Source organism: Branchiostoma belcheri, unplaced genomic scaffold (assembly GCF_001625305.1).
Source record: "Branchiostoma belcheri isolate BF01 breed outbred unplaced genomic scaffold, Haploidv18h27 scaffold156, whole genome shotgun sequence".
Classification (NCBI taxonomy): Eukaryota; Metazoa; Chordata; class Leptocardii; order Amphioxiformes; family Branchiostomatidae; genus Branchiostoma; species Branchiostoma belcheri.
This window is the reverse complement of record NW_017803002.1, coordinates 354,221-375,657: the sequence shown is the minus strand read 5'-3', so window position 1 is coordinate 375,657 and position 21,437 is coordinate 354,221. Positions and strand designations below refer to the sequence as shown.

The following is a 21,437-nucleotide window of genomic DNA, read 5'->3' as shown; positions in this document are numbered from 1 at the left end:
ACCGTCGCTCATTTCCATCTCGTGATCGGTCATTGCCGTTTGAAACGGTCGATAGTGCGTGACGGCAAACTTTGTGTCAAATATGTTACAACGCTACGTCCACATCGTGATGTTTTGTGGTGTAGAGGATTAGAAATTAACAAATCTGAGCTTCTCTTTTCATCAATATCTTTTTAATTTCCACGACGTTTGTAGTATATTTGGAATTGAAATGTTGCTGCTTATGTTGTGAATTGTGTTGTGAATGTTTATGCCCCTCAAAGAAGTTGATACGCTCAGATATGCCATCGACCTTCAGCGATACGGCAACGACCGTTTCAAACAGAAACGGCCGTTTACCGTACGGAAACTCGCCTCGTCCTCAGTTCCAGAAAGAAACGCGATACATATATTCAATCTTTTAGCTAACGCTATTTTTTTAAGGGGTGTCATGATTGGCTAGCATTTACTACCTCTTCCTTTAGTACCTCAAGACGACGGTACTCACTGATGCAACTTGGTTGTATACCACTCCAGAGTTGGCTGTCCTCACAAATTCTGATTGGTACTCCCACAAGGTCGAAACCAGGGTCGCAAGAGTAGTGCACTTGGTCACCGTAAAAGTGTCCACCACTAACGCTTCCATTTGCTGGAGCCTGCAGGATTAGGCACTGCTTTTCTGAGACAAAATATACATTATCATAAATCAATGCACCTGACCTTAAGATTAATTAGATTAATAATGCATAAGAATATTTAAGAGCATTATCCATGGAAGTGCCCCAAACATAGTAACTTTATTGTGGTTTCATAGCGTGCTTCCCACTTTAAGGAATTCGAACAAAAAAATGATTTTGAGTCTTTTAGAAATCTGTTATTTTTCTATTAAAAGGTAGAATACCTCATTATGTCTTGGAGACGGGGGGACTGGGAGATTTTATTCATATATGTATTTATGGATGTTTATTATGAAAAATAAAAAAGAAAAAGATAGATAAGAGAAAATGAGGGTAGATCGTGTAGTTAAGACTTTTATACGTTGGACAAATACAATAGTGAAGAGTCTTATAAATGTATTAGTAGACTGTATGACCAGACAGGCGAAATTAATGACACTGTGAGATAGACATAAATCTGTTAAGATGGCAAAAGTGTCAACAAAGTGTGTTTCCTCTTACTGGTACATGTTGGCTGCATGCCTGCCCATTGTCCGTCCGCCTGGCACGTCCTTATTGAGCTGCCGAAGAGCTCGTACCCAGGGTCGCACGAATACGATGCCGTATCGCCATAGTAGATCCCACCATTAGCTCCTCCATTGGCGGGGACTGTTAGCTGTGGACATTGCTTTCCTGAGGAACACGTTTTATATCAAATGTCAACTACGGTGCAGGTATGGCAAACTCTATAAATGATTGATGATAATATGTAATACATGGGGTAGTAAGAAATTATAATAAAGTATTTTTCCAAAAGGAACAATGACAGACTGTTGCCAAGCGATATTAAAGTAAATCATTTTGTTAACGTAGCCATGTTAAGCAGAACTACCTATTGAACTCACTATCTATGCCGATATCTATTGAACTCAAAAACAAAATAATCAAAATAATATAGAAATGCCTCTGTCAACGTTCCGACAAATTCAAATATAGCCCTTAGTGTCATTCAAAAACAGTCCTTTACTGATATTCCAGACTGTTCCTTTCGTGGAATCTGGATATGGTGATTATTATACGCTGCCATTCGAATAAAATATAGCTCACGTTCACAATATGGCTGTACCCCTGACCATTGCTGGCTGATCTGGCAAGTACGCTGTTGACTACCGACCAGTTCATATCCGACGTCACAGTCAAGCACCACCGTGTCACCGTAGTAGTTGGTGCCATTGATACCACCGTTGGGCGGGGGGTCGAGTATTGCGCACTTAATTTCTTGGAAAAAAAATAAACATGAAACACACAAAGCTGAAAAGGCCACATTTGAACTAGAGCATATTTCAATCCATATCCTATCCCATGCAAAAATGGAATGTCAATTATTGAACAGAATAGATTTTTTTTTCTTTGGGTCTTTTTAGTATGTATTAAGGGAGCCCTTATAACAGCTTCATACCTCACAATCCTTGTAAATCTATCCTAGATCCTGCTTAGCACATTTAGCCATCAAACCCGAAACCGTTCGCTTTGAAAAGATTGTAATGGTAATTTCATTTCCAAATTCAAAGGTATACAATTGATAGGATAATTAAGAGGGTCCCTGGCCTATACACTTAATAACGAATCGTGTGTGCAAATGGTCCACAAATAAGGAGGCACTCCCCCAGCTCTTCCAGTAGTGAATTGACCCCAAAAAACTACATAAACTCATAAACATCCCAGACTGTCTAGTCCTTATTTATTTATTTATAATTAGAAACAATGGCAGGTCAATCAGATTCAAATATTTTTTTCTTACTGGTTTTCAAAGTAACATTACCAAACTATGGAGAATGATCCAGATAATTGTAACTAAGTCACATAATCAAGAAATTACTATCAACAGCTTCAGTTCTCTTGGAAATCAACCTTGTGTTCAAAGTTTGTAAATAGCCGTATCAAATGCATCTATATTTGTAACATGAAAATGCCTTCCTTACAGCTGAATATGAGTAAGTGCATCAAGGAACATATCTTCTAATTGTCGTGTCCATTTGGTAGTCTACGAAAACATTACACATGTAAAGTATAGCTCTGTTCGAACCGTACACAGTAACTGCAAACCAATGTCTCGCCAGGGATCTGACACTACCATACAGGGCTTGACAAGCCAGTTTTCCCCTTAAATTCTTGATTAAGTGAGACTAACTTCTTTTTATAGTACCTCCATTCCTTATCTGTTGTCTGTACATTTTAAAATGTCTTTAAGAGAAACCTGTCTTGGTCACTGTCTTAGCAAGGCATCTACCCATGTTACCACCGTGGTAGTCAGAGGTAGACTGAGGTCCGGTAGTTTACGTTAGCCGAATTTATTGGGTGATTTTTTTAAAACTCCAACATGTAATCACCAGACGTGGTGATGGCACACTCAAGTTTTATCAACTTATATCAATGCCCCCACCAACACAGGGGACAAATACATGACAGGACAATACTCATTTACACCTGAGCGAAGTGAGGAATGTCGTGTAAAGTGCCTTTCCCAAGGGCACAAGATCGGTGGCATGTCAGGACTCGAACCCGGGACTCTATCTAAGTTCCGAGTCGCGCACTCTGCCACTACGCCACACGACCCCACAACAATTGGGTGATTTTATAGTAAGCATGGTCTTTGGCCCTCAGGTTTTCTATCATCTAAAAGGAAGCCGAAATCTTGATGCAAGGGATCTTGTGTACCACATGGACAAGTAGGAAATTGCGAATATCTACTCACTCTGGCATGTGGGCTCCGTGCCACTCCACCGCTGGTCTGCCTGACAAGTTCTGGCCGTGCCGTCCGACACATCGTACCCCTGTCTGCATGTATAGACAGCTGTGTCTCCATAGAACGAACCACCAGTTACGTTGCCGTTCAGGGGATGGGACAAGTCAGGGCACTTCTTTCCTATCAAAGCAAACAACAAACGGGTTACAAGTTACAATGAGTAAAAGGAGGGGGGGATACGGTCTAGGTCAGGTTAAATGGTCCAGGAATGAAACAAATCGGCCAATATCTAAGCCTTTCTAAGGCTTAGGCAATTCCCTTCGAAGAGAATCAATCCATTTCGAAACACAGGAGACTGATGAAAATTGCAACACTTCGTTCTTTAATACTCCTAATCCGTAAGTAAAGGTAAAACTTACTGTCACAGGCCGTCTGTGTTCCTGTCCAGTTCCCATCAGCAGTACAGGTCCGTGACGGACTCCCACTCAGCTCGTACCCAGTGTTACAGACGAACGTTATACGGTCGCCGAAAAGGTTGTTTCCACTCATCTGTCCGTCTGATATGGCACTCAGGGAAGGACACTGGACTCCTGGCAAATGTACAAAATATACACCTTCAATTTTACAGCTGACAACGCTAGCCTGGGAGCCATCCGATTTGTAACGGCAACCCAGAAGCCTTTGCAAATCGGATGCACCCAGGCTAAGACAACGCTAATGCTTTCGGAAAAAATTCTGGGGTGACAAAAAGTTATATCACTAGATGAATGGCATCTAAGAGTGAATGAAGTCGTGTAACCAAGAAACAACCATCCTGCTTTATATGTTGCTTTATTTCCCTTAGCCTTTAGAAAGAAATGCGGAGACATCAAAACATCCATGTGAGAAAGATGTAATTGTTTCATTAGGACACTATACTGTTCAAAGTATAGTCTAACAGTCCTAACATCGTCTGTTGGGACTGACATCGGCTTAAACATAGCATAATGCGTGTAAAAGCCCAGAACAAACTCTTGACAACTTGTATTCACACTGATTCTGGACATAGTTGAATCAATTAAACATTTTTGCTGCTTTGTGATATTTAGATATTATCAGTTACGTACTTTCACATGTCGCGCTTGTTCCGTTCCACTGTTGATTAGCCTGACAGCCTCTTGTCGTGCTGCCTCTCAGTTCGTAACCAGGGTTACAGGTGATAGTGACCACTTCGCCGTAGAGGTTGTTCCCGGTTATATTTCCATTCACAGGGGCTGACAAAGGTGGACAAGCACGTCCTGTATAGGAAGATAATAGTCTGGTTACCAAACCTATTATAGCTCCCAAGATTTGCGGAGAGGATGTAGGACTCGGGAGCTATAATAGGTTTGGTAACCAGGCTAGGAAGATAATGCCCCAATCCTGTACGTACATCGATTCTCAGCATTTTAAATTTTGTATACTAGTATGCACGCTATCAAGTAAACCCTGCCGGGCAAAATGGCATAACCTTTTGAAATATGTTGGCACCAAAACTGAGGAATGAAAGTAGCACAGAACTGCAGAGATGGCAACGGCAATAATCTTGTAGTCTCCATCAGACGTGGAGGCCGCGATTGGATCCTCGATGGCCGGCTACCTTCTCTAGCCAATTAATACCCTTTTAGACCGATTTCTACGATTTATTCAGCCTGCAAAAGGAGTCTGGTGGAGACTAATAATCTGGTTTGGCCATAGCGAATGTTGTGAAAATAGTTTATTAAATTTCCAAATGGCCTCGAAGTACTCCAGTATGTGTGATTTGTCAAAACGTTTTAAGGACATAAAAAGGTCAAGTGATCAAGGCCCTCGAATAAATTGGAGACATTGGATTCCACCGGCATGTTATTTTTTAAGACGACTTAGTAATATGTCAATGCATATTGATTAAATATTGTTCTATATCATAGATTGTACATACGTACGTGTGCATGTGGCCGGTGTTCCGGACCAGGTTTTGTCGGCCTCACAGGTTCTTATGACGACTGGCTGTGGTCCAGCCATCTCGTAACCATCGTTACAGAAGAAGATGACGATGTCGCCATAGCTGTTTCCTCCAGTTTTGTATCCATTCGGAGGAGAATCCAACTCCGGGCATTCATTCTCTGAAAAACATCACATTTTACCCACATGACGAAGTAACAGCTCATATTTCATTTGACGTTGCAAACTCCTTGGCTCTCTTTCCTACCTACTTAGTCCATAGTCTCTTTCCATGAACTACAAATAAGAATATGTTCTACAACTTCGTCTCCAAACAAGCTTTATGTCATGTATGTGCACAACTCATATTTTGTAGACGAGTCATACAGAAATTCACAGACACAACAACATGCTAATGGGTCAACTATCAGTTATTTAGACTAAAATAAACCTTGCGAAGGAGCAGATATAGCATTAAAAATCGCTCTGCCACAAGAATGCCAAAAATTACATTAGAATCTTTCCTTGGGGCGTTCCAAATGTTTCTCATATACATGACGCTTTGCTTTATATCATGCCTTATCGGCAATTGTATCTATATGCATGATGCATTGTACACATCACATCCCCAGTCATACAACTATTCGTAAGGAATGAATACCATGGCGGCCATACTGACCTACACACGAAGGCGGTTGTCCACTCCACAGGCCGTCTGCCTGACATGTCCTGTTACTGCTGCCCGTCAGGGTGTGGCCCTCCCAACAGTTGAACTGCACAGTGTCTCCGTACTCGCTACCACCCACAACACCACCGGACGTTGGTGGGTTCAGTGTGTTGCATCGGACTTCTACAAAGTTGTACAAACGTTTCTAGTTTAATAATGAAATACATAATGATAATGAAACTTTTCCTCAACTCAAGAAATTGACTCGTCGGAATTTTCGACCGAATTCACTCAGTCGAAAATTACTGTAAAATCTGATGAAGACCGAGTGATTCGGTCGAAAATTCCGGTGAGTCACTTTCCTGTTGGAGAATAGTTTAATTCTCATTATGTATTTTTCCAACTCAGATGAACTTTCATGCTTCATTGAATATAGTTTGTTCAACAGGTAATTCTCGAGGTCTCATATCATGTTCAAATAATACTCGATGTCTAATCAATTGTCAACCTAGTTCAAACATATAGTTTACTCGTAAAGCAACATTTGGAAGGATATGCAAATGAGACTTTCCAAAATCATCCATGTCCAAAAATGGACCATTCCAAAATCAGTTGCGCCAAACATGATAATTCAAAACATTAACATCAATTGCAAACATTGCAATTTTCCTATTTGACACCCCACACTCTTGGACACCAACATGCAAAATTTGAGTCTTTCATATAACCCACCCTATCTATAAAGTTAACAGCCATCATGCTGAGCTGTCACTATTTTGTTGGGCAGCTATACCTTTTTTCCCTTCAATTTGGAGAACAACCAGGTTAACTTGTCATTCACAAAGAACAAAACTGACTTAAGCAGTAAGGCTGGTTGCCGCTCCATTGTTGGCTGTCCTGGCATGTTCTTGTTGGCGTGCCTAGCATGTCGTACCCGGTCTCACACGAGTAAGTCACCACGTCACTGTAACTGTTTCCTCCGCTGACTGATCCACGATCAGGTGCGTCAACCGACGGGCAGGTTTTCACTTCAAAGGAGAAAAAAAGTGTTTTTAGACAGTTTAAACTTTTTAGGTCTAAGGTCAACAAAAATCTGTCCTCACTGCCTGTACAGTAACCCAAAACATTTTGAGTGACTTCCATAAGCCTTGTTTTGTGGTGAATGATGAAGTAAATTTTAAATAAAAGTTAACGCTAGACACAGCACTTCAGTGATAAGTGTGGTATTTTCATGAACGTGAATATTTATCGACACAAAGTACAGGGGCTTCCGCAAGGTCTTCTACGCACGTACAGCTACCTATAGTCACACATACAAGTTGGTCTATAAAAAGTATATATCCGACTAGACTGCGCTTGGGGGGGGGGGGATTCCCAGGACGAAGTGGGATATTTCGCTCTTCCTTTTATTCCACGATCAGGGTGTACCAGGGTGTTGCACTTGGGCCAATTTTTCAATTTCAAAATTTTCCACTTTTAGCCCAGAAACTTGTACTATATACAATTGATAGGATGCATTATACTTTGTAAATTTTTGGATAGCGATGAGCAGTTTTAAAGTTGCGCTACTTTAAACTTGAGTGCATTACTTTACATTCAATTTGGTACTATACGGACACATCGCTGTATCCTCCAATGATTTACTTGAAAGGTGAAATGACGTTAGAGAACTAAAAATGTCTTTTGAAATTACAACATTGTTATAAAATATGTTATTACACTTACATAGTTTGCTTATATGGCATACAATCTTTACGGACACTACATATATATATCTCAACGGACACTACAACATGTTATTTCATGACTGTCGTTTTGCCACCATCTTTAAATGTTTCAGAATATTTGTATGTACCCATAGCATTTATATCGCAATTAGTGAGTCATTTTGTACATCTCTATGGACACTTCACGTTTTCTCGGAAAAAAAAAAGCAGGAAACTGAAAGCCATCTGGTATTTAACCCAACGTACAAGCAGCATAAAGACAAATATTTTGTGTTGCATATAGATATACCATGTATGATATGCAAAGTGGCCAGTCCTATCACAATTTTGGCGAGGTACAAGGAGATATTTTGTCATAAAGTGTAAAAAAGCATTTTTGTAACGTTTATCAAATCAAGTATTGTTAACGTTTTTGGTCAGAACTTACCTAATAGTTTATTAAAAAAATTATTCATTTTTAAGTACAACAATTTAACGTAAATGTTATTGCAATTTTGGGCAAAAAGTTGGTCCTAGGATAATGCTTTGAACAGCTACCTACCAAACGGCCTCATGATTATCTTGAGAATACTTGTATTTATATTTCAGTCCATACCATGGTATGGATGAAATATATTGTGTTCTCTGATGTTTCTTCTCCTTCTCCTTCTCCTCCTCCTGCCAAACAGTCAAAGGGATTCAACTCCGCCATCATTCAGCCAAATGACTTGAAATTTGGCATGGAGGTAGAGTGGGCCAATACCCCCAGGCGTTTTTTCTATTTTTTGTATATATGCCTTTGTAAAAACTTTTAATTGAAGGTTTTTGGGGTCGATTTTTCGTCCAAAAATGGATTTTTGGTATCCTGAGCCCTGGTGTTACAACCAAATGATCTGAAATTCGGTATAAGGGTACCTTGAACATGTGTCTACAGAACAACAGTCACATATTTGGCATACACCACTTCCAAATGACTCATTTGGGGGACTTTAATGGCTATTTACACCAAAAAAAGGGCCAGAAGTGCTATACCCGTTCCATGTTCTATCTAAAGAATGGCACGTTCTATCTGCCGTTGGCCATGGAACAGGTGTTCCATTGCGGGTTACCTGAGGTCACATTGCACCTAAGTGGTGCATAATGACCCACACATTCAATTTTATGTGCCTAAGACCTTCAAAATGTATCAAATCTCATCATTGTTAGTATTTGCATACCTGTAAGAAGATTAGTAAAGCTTTCGAGATTCAATGTGCTTGTTCTTGCATCTTTGTTCTCAATTACATGGCTACTATATAATTCATTTATTTGAGAATCTTTGCCAGTTTTACACTGGGGTAAGTTTGGAATAGTCCACTTTTGCGTGGGAGGGAGATGGACTGAAATATGCTGTATTTGCTCCCAAGCAAATGTCGGCCTCTCTAGTTAGATGATATGTTTAAAACATGTCAACAGAATACAATAAATATTTAGTAAGAATGATATACTAGTAACAGTGCAGTATGAAATTGGTACACCCTGATCTTGGAATAGCCGACAACTTATACTTATACATCATTTTCAGGGGATGGTGTACAAAAAAATCAATTTTGGGGTTATTCAGATTATGTGACGTCATTAGATTGTCATTATGTACGTCTTTAATTGGCTAAAACCATCCTAATAGGTTATTCTTTTAAGACTCAGTTGTAAAGCCAAACTTGCAACAGTGTGTGATACTACTAGTACATATATAAAATTGCACAGAAGCAGTCTTGGATCCTTAATCATGCATGATTTTCGAAAATACAACATACGTCCTACAATACAATGCAAATGAATTAAACATGTTCATATGAACGTTTTATGCAATACAAATACAAACTAATATGGAATTTTAATATAACCTGTATTCACCTGAGGTAATGAAATAGTCCACCAAATGTGTAGCGCTTTTATGCCCGTAAAAGCCACCATGAACAAACTGTAGTCTTTGTCAATAAGTGAAAGACCAGAGTTGCTTCGTAAAAAATCTTTTTGAGTCGAGGGTTAGGATTTGTTACATCTCGTTTTACTCTGTTGCACGTTATGTACTACAAGTGCGTTAAACAATAACACAACTTACAGACACATGAGGTCTCTATTCCACTCCAAGTCTTGCTCGCCATACACGTTCTTGTGCCACTTCCTTCCAGCCGATAACCTATCTCGCACATGAATGACACGGTATCTCCATATCCATTCCCTCCCGTCATGTCTCCGTTGGCCGGGATTTGTAGTACCGGGCACTGTGAACCTAAGGGTCAAATACAAAATTAAGACAAATACAAAGGATACATTAAATATCTACAGGCATCTGTGGTGGGCTGCCGGTTACAACATTCTAATTTTCCAAGTGGGTAAAACCGAGAAATATCGTTCACCCAGCAGAAGCATGTACTGTAGTTTCTTACAAACCTCGTACCTGTCAAATAATTTGGGCAAGTCATTTTAAGGTTTGTTTAAGAAATGTACTTCTTATGTAAGTCTTTGTCTAACCTCGTGTAGCTTTTGTGTGGCGCTGTAATATAAGTTTTGTTGTTGTTTACCCGTTTTTAACTGAGGTATAACAATAAGATTTTAAACTAGTCAGGAGATACAAGAGTTTTCTTCACTTTTTTCTTTCTTGTAACTTTTCGACTTTTAGACATAGAAAAATTAAAGAAGACAGAAAAAGGATGTGTCAAGCTACCCACGACGGGTTTCTTGGTCCTAAAATTTAGTTTTGATTTATTAGATCACCATTGAATGTGTGTTGTCTAAGTTCGAAATACTTTTAGTGAGGTTTTTGTGGTGGGTAGGGCCTTGGATCAATCTGGGTAAGTTTCTGGTACATGGCAACTCTCTGCTATGACACGTCTAGTTGAACTCAGCTAGCACAAAGCTAAAACATTTTCCAAACAAAATACCACATTTTGGACTATCCTACTGCAGTCTTACTATCAAATCAAATGATTAAGAAAATATAAGTAAGTAACGTGGCCATACAGACGCGTGAAGTCACCAATAAAAAAATCTGTGACGACCGAATCGTGAACTTAACTCTCTATGATGACAGAAAGAATTACCAACCTTACCACAAGGAGGGATATTTCCGCGCGCTGTTAAAAACAGTTGTTCCCGCAAAATACCAGAAATAGAGACCAATGCTCTTCAGTCATAGGTAAATACTACAGGCAGTATAGACTTTCTGATTGCTGTATCAATTACCAATTTCTGACGCCAAGTGCGAATAAGCGTAAGGTTATCTGCGGCCTATATAGGTGATCGGTCATTTCAATTCTGATGGATAATGCAGGAGGACAGCCAAAGATTCGTACTTTTTGCATTGGGAGATATACAAATTTCAACAAGCATACATGTACTTTAAACACCATGTAAGTTTTAGTGTTTGCATTATACTTACGAAGGATTGACAGATGAAGTTGGTGAATTAGGGTAGAATTGTAATGGTTATGAATGATAAATAAACATTCAGATTGGAACAATATGAGTTTAATGATAAAGATGATGACTCAGCAACTGATATATTATCGATCAGACGCAAGGTTCTAAACTTAAAAGTTTAATTAGCTTGATAGCCATCCTTGGGCAACAATCAAAATCAAATAAAACTCACGGACACACACTGGTTCTGTGCTACTCCATGTCTGACTGGCCTGACAGGTCAAGGTACTGGTGCCTACAATCTCGTACCCAGTGATGCAAATAAAAGTGACCTGATCCTGGTACTCATTTCCCCCAAACTTCATGCCGTTGGTAGGAGTGTTCAGTGGAGGACATGTTGCCTCTGTGTAAAGATGAAATATTGTGAGAAGAAATAGATAAGTCGATAGCAAGTCCAGTGTACTCACTGAACACTGTTGCAGAGCTTTTGAATTTCATAAAGCTTACACACAGAAAATAGGCATCATGTTTTCCGGGCAGGCTAATAAATTTCGGACGTTCAGCATTGTGTCTGCTAATGCGAATTTGGTGAAAGCTGAAGGCAAACTCGTTGTCTGAAGCACTGTTCAATACAGATGTAAATTATTGAAAAATGAAAATTGAAAAAACACAACATCCGTAAATTGTTTCATCAGCCTCCCATCTTTCTTATCAGGGCAATCCAGACTGGTTCTGACTCTAAATACGTTGCATTTGAGAACGCATCTACAGCAGCGACACCTGTGTTGTTCAATGTGAACTAGTCAGAATTAACGTTACATATACCCTGAGGAAGGTGACAGACGGTCACCGAAACGTCGGCTGAATAAACCTCTTGGTTGGTGTAGTACGCGTACAAGTCTCTTTAATTCCGTTTTGTTTGTGATAGCTAACTTTTCTTTGTTACTTTGCCCTGTTCTAACCTATTTGAAAGTGAAGAAAATTTACTCACTGACGCAGAAGGGCTGCGATCCCGTCCACTGTTGTGTGATCTGACATGACCTGGTGGCGTTGCCCTCCAGTACGTACCCAGGTTCACAGGTGAACATTGCCGTCTCGCCCACGTAACAGCCGACTATCCCAGTAATACCGCCAAAACGTGGGGCCTCCAGACACGCACACCGTTTCACTGGAAATAGTCATCATCAGAGTATGTTGTCACTTTAGAACAAATGGGCATATGAATATTCACTGCACATTCAGACACGCGCATACATACATATATTCATATTTCGTCATGCATATCATAAATAAGTTCTCAAATATACAATCAAGTAAGCTATCAAAAAAGTTTATTACAATTCCGGGTTATAGGGGAACGACTGATTTTGTTTATTGTTTTATTGTATAGCTTTTTTGTCAATATTATTTTGTTAATTGGTTTCTTTGTATGTGGCGTTGTTAAAATACTTTTTTTAAAATTAAGCGTTACGTCATATGTCTTAATTTGTACACTTGTAACGAAGCATACATGCATGCATATACATAATATCTACGCACACACACACACACACACACACACACACATATACTTAAACACAGAAACACACAGAGACAAGCGGGCACATATGGACAGATAAAAAAGAGTAACGTTACGTATTTGTGGGGATTTGCACAAGGTCATGCTTGAACTAAGTTGCGTCTATACATTATGTACTTACGAACACAGTCAGATGAACCCCCTGTCCAACTTCCGTCTGCCATGCAGGTGCGTGTTTCGCTGCCTCTGATTATATACCCAGGATCACAGATGAACGTCATAGTGTCGAGGTAGTCGTTCCCGCCTGTCACTGTACAGTTCTTCGGTGGGGCAAGTGCAGGGCACTGGCGGGCTGAATAAGTTATGAGGAAACAATACCTAGTATGGTATTGCAATAATTTACGTAATATCCAAGCAAATCTTTCGGTGGCCGCAAGTCAGTACCAACTTGGCCTGGCAGTATCCATTCGCCAGACAGTATCCTTTAGCCACCGAATGGATACTGTATGGCAAATGAATACTGCCAGGCCAAGTTGGTACTGTCTTGCGGCCACCGAAAGATTTGCTTGGATATGATAATTTAGGATAAGGTATCAACACACAGTAGATAGATGGTAAGACATTTTGTCATCAAACAACAGAGCTAACAACTTGATCTTTGAGCGTACGAAACACACGTTTAACATTGCTACGATTAATCGTAGTTGACGTCAGGCTGAATTGTTCAGGAGATGCCACAAAAGAGTAGTTTTTAAAGTACGTAGTTATTTACACACACATTTTAGCTTGAAATCTACGTATAGAAGGGTGTTCTTCCTGGAATAAAAAAATACCTCTGCAGGAAGGCGCACTCTTGTCCCACGTTGTGTCTGCCTGGCATTTGAGAGCAACTGAGGTTGGTGGGGGAGGGACTGTTGTCGTTGTTGCTGTTGTTGCTGTTGTAGTTGTTGTTGTTGTTGTTGTTGGATTTGCAGTCGGTGAAATCATTTCGTTCGGGACAGTTGAGATGCCGGTCGGTGTACATATTTCGACTGTGTTGTTTTGTAAAATTTCACAAATTTCGGTCATGCCTGTTACGTTAACGTTACCGGTGGGTGAAGTCGGTTCGATTGTGTTGTTTGTCAAAGTTGCAGAAAATTCTTCCATCATGGAAGTTACGTTTTCCCCAGAAACATTATAGATGTACGCTCTGTACATGTCGTCTGAGCGGTCCAAACTCAGTTGGTACCCTGGGAAACAGGAAAATAACTGTTCGTCCCCGAATGATGTGCCTCCATACGTGTAGCCGTTTTCTATAGCGTCCAATGGAGGGCACGAGACTCCTGGAACAGAAAAAAAGACATCTCAGTTGTAAATATTTTTATGTGACCCGCTAGGGTTTCCGAACGGTGGTAATTGAGAACGTAGCACCGCACACCGTGGTAGAGGGTCCGAATTGAGGAGGTACACCGAGAGGGAGGGAATTAAAGGGGTACAAAGGGGGAAAAGAATTGGAATTGAGGAGGTACACCGGGGTAGACGTTGGGCGTTAATGAGGTACCCCGGGGTAGAAGTTGGAAATTTAGGAGATACAACGGGGAGAAAGAGTGGTTATTTAGGAGGTACACCGGTGTATAGGGTGGGAATTAAGGAGATACACCGGAATAGAGGGCAAGAATTAAGGAGGTACACCGGTGTATAGGGTGGGAATTTAGGAGATACACCGGTGTATAGGGTGGGAATTTAGGAGATACACCGGTGTATAGGGTGGGAATTAAGGAGGTACACCGGTGTATAGGGTGGAAATTTAGGAGATACACCGGTGTATAGGGTGGGAATTTAGGAGATACACCGGTGTATAGGGTGGAAATTATATAGATACACTGGGAAAGAGGATGGCATTTAGGAGGTACACCTTGGTATAGGTTGGGAATTAAGGAGGTACACCGGGGTAGAGGGTAGGAATTGAAGAGGTACACCGGGGTGGAGGGTAGGAATTGAAGAGGTACACCGGGGTGGAGGGTAGGAATTGAAGAGGTACGCCGGGGTGGAGGGTAGGAATTGAAGAGGTACACCGGGGTGGAGGGTAGGAATTGAAGAGGTACACCGGGGTAGATGGTAGGTCGGGAATTGACATAAACACTGTCACCAAGTACAATAGGTAGCTTAAAAAAATGTATTGAGTTAGATGTTCAATGGTTAGGTGTAATAAGTCGATCGGTGTGATGACTTTGTAAGGGTATAAGACAGTACAGAAGAACCAAGGTACTCACGATCACAGTATGGTATACGTCCTGTCCACGTTCCGGAAGTGCACTCGCGTTGTACTTCTGCGGCAGAGCCTGTACTTAACTGGTAGCCTGGATCACATGTGTAGGTGACTGTGTCACCGTGTTCAGCTCGTGATGTACTGGACACATGCCCGTTACGCGGATGCTCCAATTGGGGGCAGTAAACCACTGAAACAGAAATACTCTCCCACATCACTGTAAAGAGCATTTACGGCTTGGTATTAAGATAATGTTCTTGTGTTTTCGTTTGTGTATGTTTGGTTGTACTTTGTATGTGTGTAAGCGAGTGTGTGTGTGTGTGTTTGGGGGGGGGGTTGGTGAGTATGTGTATGTGTGTGTGTGTGTGTGTGTGTCACTAATGTGTATGAATATGTGGGAATAATAAAGAGGAGGAATAATGTTGAAAAGCCAGGATAGCTGAGAGCCAACGTGCCTGAGATACTATAAAGAACATTACACAACCTTACAGCCCATCAAATTGTGGACACTGACCCGACAGAAGCCTGAAATGTTTACTTGTTTTCTCTCAAAAACTGTAACATGCTGTAGCAAGTAGGGCAGGCATTGACTACTGTATTTAACTTCAAGCGTCACGGTGTGTTTTGATATGTTCTATGGGAAGCAAGGAATCGGAGAATTGAAGAAAATTTGCAGTGTCCAATTGCAAACCACAAACACTGCCTAGCCAACAGAACATTTTGTTATAATATTTCCGGTCGATGATGTGAGCATTTCAGTGTATTTCTAAATGTTTAAGTTTCCTATAAGTTAAACATGCAGATAAAGTGGTAAAGAGCTTGTGCCCTTGGGAAAGGCACTTTACACGACTCTCCTCACTTAACTCAAGTGACAATGAGTATTGTCCTGTCCTGTATCTGTACTCGGTGTTGGTGGTGGCATAAAATAAGTTGATATAACTTAAATGTGCCGTCGCCATGTTTGGTTATTAAATGTTGAGATCAAAAAAGTTGTAGAGAAGAGACAAGATACAGGTGTCTTTTGTAAATTGCGTGTATAATCTTTATGTATAGCTGTTTTGTTTATAAGTTTATACCAGATAACCGTTTTTTTATAGAAGCCTATATTCTATATTCTCAGAGACAGAAATTAGAGCTGGAAGCCCAGAAGCCTGAACGCTGGATGCATAATATATGTATGTATATAGGAGAAGGTTTCTTTCAGAAAACTAGAGGAGGAAGGGACCTGCACGACTGCAGGGGAGGGATGAAAAATCTGTGCTCAGCATGGACAAGTTCGGAGACCTAATATTCTCAACAAATATAATGTAAGTCGTTCGAAAATATTGTTGTTCTACTTTTTTTCATTCCAACATGCAATCAGAAGACGTGGTGACGACACACTGAAGTTTTCAACTTATATTAATGTGGCCACCAACGCAGGGGAAAATACAATACAATCGTCTTTTTCACCTGAGCGAAGTGAGGAAAGTCATGTTAAGTGCCTTTCCCAAGGGCACAAGATCGGTGGCATGTCAGGACTCGAACCCGGGACCTCTTGGTTCCGAGTCGAGCCGCTACGCCACAGGACCCAAAGTGACTTTGACTTATTACTTTTTGCATTTTGGGAGTGGATGACTTGTGAGTTGTGAGATTGATTATATCACAACCGAAAGAGGTCAGGAGATGGTATTGACAGTTGATCGATAGGAAGTGACCAATCACGTGCCCGAGTTGGAAGTATGTGGATGATTTCAAGAGGAAGACGAAATACACTGTAAGAGGGGAAGGATGTAGGGAGAGCCACCACACCATGCTTTCTAAGCGACAGGTTAAGATGAAAAGTTATTAAAGCAATTGATACAAAACCTTCATTGCAGCATTTCCCGGTGTATCCTGGATCGCACTGGCATTGGTTTCCGTCCCAGTTACCGTGGATGCACAACGAGTCTGGACTCACGTCGCAAGGCTCACTTCTGGCCATTTCACCAACACAACCGGCTCCGCCGCAAGATGGGGCCCGTTTGTATCCCCGTACATACAGCTGTACGCCACTGTAAGTAACATATACCACATTTCAATATAAACTTCTTGCGTAAAATGTTAATATTATCAAAACTAGAGTTCGTGAAACACATGCCTTCGTCATCAGGCAAGTTTTTTTTAATGTTTAGCAAAAGGCGTTTGTGTGTGTGTGTGTGTGTGTGTGTGTGTGTGTGTGTGTGTGTGTGTGTGTGTTTGCCGTCTGTCACATTGTGATTACGATAACTTGAAATGGCTTAGACCCTTTGTGGCATTTGGAGGTAAATTGAAGGAATGTCATAACTCCCAGGCAGTAACGTGGGAACGTCATAGAAGAACTATTTTTGACGATGACCTTCAAATTCGTTTGTTTAACCACTTCACCGTTCTACCAAATATCATTCACAAGAATAGTTCCACGATCTCATACCTTCGCCAAATCAATTTAACCGGTTAAAGAATTATATAATTTTGAGCTTTTATTTCGCAAATAAGAGCCTCATTTGCGTGGATTTTATCAGTTGAGTATATTCTCCACCCAATGACAGCCTTATCTTAACAAAAAGGGTATTCTAGCACTTCATCATAAATTATGCATATGAGGTCATAATTTGAATAAATTATCTTTATTGATGTTCACCTAAACCTAACTTCAAGTATGAAATTCCCAGCAATTACAACTATGAAACTATAACAATTCACCATTAATTATGCAAATTAGGTTTTCGTTTACATAATATATATCCTCAGATGTTTTTCCTTTTCTCCATGTCACAAGTGTTTCATAGTCCTATTATCGAACGAAGCAGATTTATCATGCAAATTAGCTCCTGATTTGCACAATTGTCATCTGATTATGTATATATATATATATATATATATATATATATATATATATATATATATATATATATATATATATATATTTATAGATAGATAGATAGATAGATAGATAGATAGACATATGTATGTATTTAATATCTGTGTATGTATATTTGCGTTTGTGTAACGCTGTGTCTGTGTCTGTCTGTTTAGCTATTTCTTTTTAGCTATTTCTTTATTTTTATAGATATTTATACTCATAATATACGATATACCGACTACAGCAGAGATTGTATAAAAACTGAAGTCACCACGACCAAATTCATCTTGAAAAACAGTGTGTACTTTCAAAATTTACTACAAATAAGGTGTATTTAAATTGTCCAGTTTTTGTCTTACTATAAGACTACCATTTGAAACCATTTGGACAAGAGGAAGAAATTAGAAATAAAAACTAAGATAAAAAGGTGCTTACATTTCTCCACAAGTTCTACTGCATCCACCGTATGGCTTAAAGTCGCCCCATATGCAGCTTACAGGTGAGCATCCACCACCACCTGACCTACGTCGTCCAAAGCTAATAAAACCGTCGACCGCCTTCTCTTTCATCAGGATTAGAGTTGTGATGGCAATCAAAAGTACTTTCATCTGTTAAGAGACGAGAACGATTTTAAGAAAAAAACTATTCTTAGTTCTTTATACTAAAGCATGTTCAAGACAAACATAACAAACACCGAAGTTCTGCTGAAATAACAAGGTCAACGACCTGGACCACGAGATTTGACCTTCTCCACCGTCCATTGTCTCCAGATGTATGACAATGACAGTTGCAGTGTCTAGCAATTGAATTATGAAATCTACATTTACGAAAATTACCTGGTGTGTAAGAAGGGCACAAACATGTTTATAGCGTTGATCCTTACGTTAACAAATCTAAGCTGACTACTTTGTACAAAGAAGGACATTTGTATCGTCACCTGCAGTTGACGTATTTTAGCTGAAAATATAAGGCACTGTAGCCCGCACCGGAGCAAAAATAATTTTTCACTGTTACATTCTTTTTGAACTGTTATGGAGATTGTGTGCCTTTTGTCTAGAGATAAGTAATAAGAGGTTCTCTTTTTGTGGACTTAAACTAGTCACAGGAAAATAACATTGTATCTGACTACCGGCAACTGGTAAAGTGACTTTACCTTTATGACATTCCGGCGCAAGATAAAAGTCTTTACAAACCGTGTCAAGGAATTTGTGATTAATTGTGTTGTCAACCCTGTTTCAGCGATCTGCAGCTTTCATTTGTACGACCAGTATCAAACTAGAGTTCGGAGGGCTCATGCCTTCGACAGATATTGTTTTGGAGGGTGTTGTGTGTGTGTATAGTGTAGGTTTTTTGAAGATGATTATCGTAGTTACAGTGGTCAGAGAGTCCTTTTGTGAACGAAGCAACATACTATTTACCTAGCCCGTACCATGTCTACGGAAATACGGATCGTAGAATTCAGCAAAAAGGAGAGGAGAAATGGCCTGGGGAGTCTGGTCAAGAAAGGTAAAGAAATGCTTTCTTCCCTCCGATGTGCGGCGATCCAAACTTCAAAATTCCTTCAATTAGTTTTCTTCTATACAGCCAGCGTTGTTGAAGCGTGCGGTGTCGACACTACAAAATGTTCACACAAAATGGGCAATTGTCGTAGAGGGGGGCATGGTCCCACCTCCATAGGGGGGAAGCTCTATTATTTTTCTTTCTCCAGATACAAATGGAAGCCATTTCCTGCAACTTCTGGTTCAAGTTGTTCCTCTGCAAAATATGGGTGGGAAAAAAATCTCGAAGCAAAAACTATTCTTGCATGCAAACACACTTTATTATGCTTCTGATGCCATCTTGCCAGCTTTGGTTATTTTCACCTACTGCCAGATGTGAATGAAAGATTTTCACCTACTGCCTAGATGTGCCGCACTCTGAGGACACAGAGGTGTCAATTAGCAGCGGTTAAGCATGCAAGTTGTTGACAGGTGATGTTATTTCAACAAACAACTGTTAGAATATGTTTCCACGGTTGACAGCTCCCTGCCTGTAAATTGTTATTTTAACCTACATTCGTAGTAACGTTACATAAAACGATCGAGAAGGAGCAAAACCTGGCCTGCACTTATGAAAATGTTCTCACAAAATGTCCCATTGCACTTACCCACTACCTACTAGAGACTCCAAACTTGAAACCCTCAATCTAAACCCCTTGACCTATCCACAATAAAAAAACAAACAAGACATTGCTTTTCCACAACTTGAACTACTGACAAACTAACCAACAATCACCAAAAGCCCACTACAGCAACGTACGGACCTCCCACTTCGCCAATTTTGCAAGGGATCTGTTGTTTCAACAAACAGGAAATTTTTTCCAGCTATCCTTGTTTGCATAAGTCAATGTAATCCGCAGAGGGTGGAAACCAAATAGGTCTAGTGCAGTACAAAAGACATTTAGATGTCTTTTATCGATTAATCAAATTGGGTCACAATTTACATAATTCATATCTGTTAATGTTCCTCTTCCTCTTGATTAAATATGCCACCATTTTAATTGTTCTATTATGGAACGCAGCAGATTTATAGACTTTTGTCATTAATTATGTAAATTAGATCTTGATTTGCATAATTGTCATCTAATTAGGTCAAGCATCACTTAAGCTACCGAGATACCAAAAATAACAACAATCCGTCAACCGGTTCTTGAGCTATCCTACTTCAAACATTTTCAAACAAATGCCTCTGCATTTCCCAAACAAGCTGCTACGGGACCCAAACCAATGGCACTTTTTGTGAGCACAAGAGCTACGTACCATCTAAAAGTCATGACCCTAGCACGTCCAGATCACAAGATTTAAAAACCAGAAGTTTCGCTGCAGTAATTTCTAATTCAATGACGTGGGGACCCCCCACGAAGCCCATATCCGAACTTGACCTTGGTATTTTCAATGGTAACTTGCCAACTAATAAACATGAACATCCATTAAAAGATTCTCGAGTTATCTTGGTCAGAAGAAAAAACACAAAAAACAAAGGTCAACTGCAGTGACATAGAAACCCCCACGGGGCCCATCTTTGAACTTGACCTCAGCATTCTCAACGGTAACTTGCCCACTAAAAATCATGAACATCCATTTAAGGATACTCGAGATATCTTGATGACAAGGAAAAACACCAAAAACCAAGGTCAACTACAGTGACTTAGGAACCCCACACGAAGCCCATTTTTGGCCTTGACAATGGCCACCCCCAAGACAACCTGCCTGCCAAAAATCGTGAACCTCGAACCTTGCCTTCAAGAGTTATCGTGCCTAATCTGCCAAACAGTGCAAAAGCGATTTCATAGCCTTCTCCGAAGGCATAGCCTTAAGTCGAAGGCAAATATACTTTTATACGGTTCCATACCATCGCTCATGTTTTATTTTCCGGGCTAGGTAGTCTGTCAGCTATTTTAGATGTAACTGTCAATCTGTGCATTGCATAGTTCACACAGACACACACACACACACACATACATACACACACACACACACACACACACACACACACATACACACACACACAAACAAACACACACACACGCACACACACACACACACACACACACACACACATATAAGTTGAAAAAAGCTTGAGTGTGTTGTCACCACGTCTGGTGATTACATGTTGGAATAAAGAAAAAAAAAAAACGAAAGTAGTAAAGTTTTTAAAAAAAAGTACTA

The 21,437-nt window shown here is 40.1% G+C and overlaps 1 protein-coding gene across 1 annotated transcript in view; it reads right to left on the bottom strand.

The window, feature by feature from the left end:
- Positions 1-16,894, bottom strand: part of LOC109465678 (sushi, von Willebrand factor type A, EGF and pentraxin domain-containing protein 1-like) — a 29,616-nt gene extending 12,722 nt beyond the window's left edge. Inside the window, exons 1-16 of the mRNA XM_019763060.1 lie at positions 16,716-16,894; positions 14,872-15,057; positions 13,453-13,941; positions 12,801-12,971; positions 12,092-12,268; positions 11,333-11,503; positions 9,800-9,970; positions 6,847-7,017; positions 6,002-6,172; positions 5,325-5,504; positions 4,488-4,658; positions 3,801-3,971; positions 3,391-3,561; positions 1,743-1,913; positions 1,158-1,328; positions 488-658 (exon numbers count right to left, since the gene is read on the bottom strand). Of these exons, the coding sequence (XP_019618619.1) occupies positions 488-658; positions 1,158-1,328; positions 1,743-1,913; positions 3,391-3,561; positions 3,801-3,971; positions 4,488-4,658; positions 5,325-5,504; positions 6,002-6,172; positions 6,847-7,017; positions 9,800-9,970; positions 11,333-11,503; positions 12,092-12,268; positions 12,801-12,971; positions 13,453-13,941; positions 14,872-15,057; positions 16,716-16,830 (3,028 nt within the window). The 5' untranslated portion in view covers positions 16,831-16,894. The remainder of the gene's footprint in view (positions 1-487; positions 659-1,157; positions 1,329-1,742; positions 1,914-3,390; positions 3,562-3,800; positions 3,972-4,487; positions 4,659-5,324; positions 5,505-6,001; positions 6,173-6,846; positions 7,018-9,799; positions 9,971-11,332; positions 11,504-12,091; positions 12,269-12,800; positions 12,972-13,452; positions 13,942-14,871; positions 15,058-16,715) is intronic.
- Between the last annotated feature and the right edge of the window lie 4,543 nt (positions 16,895-21,437).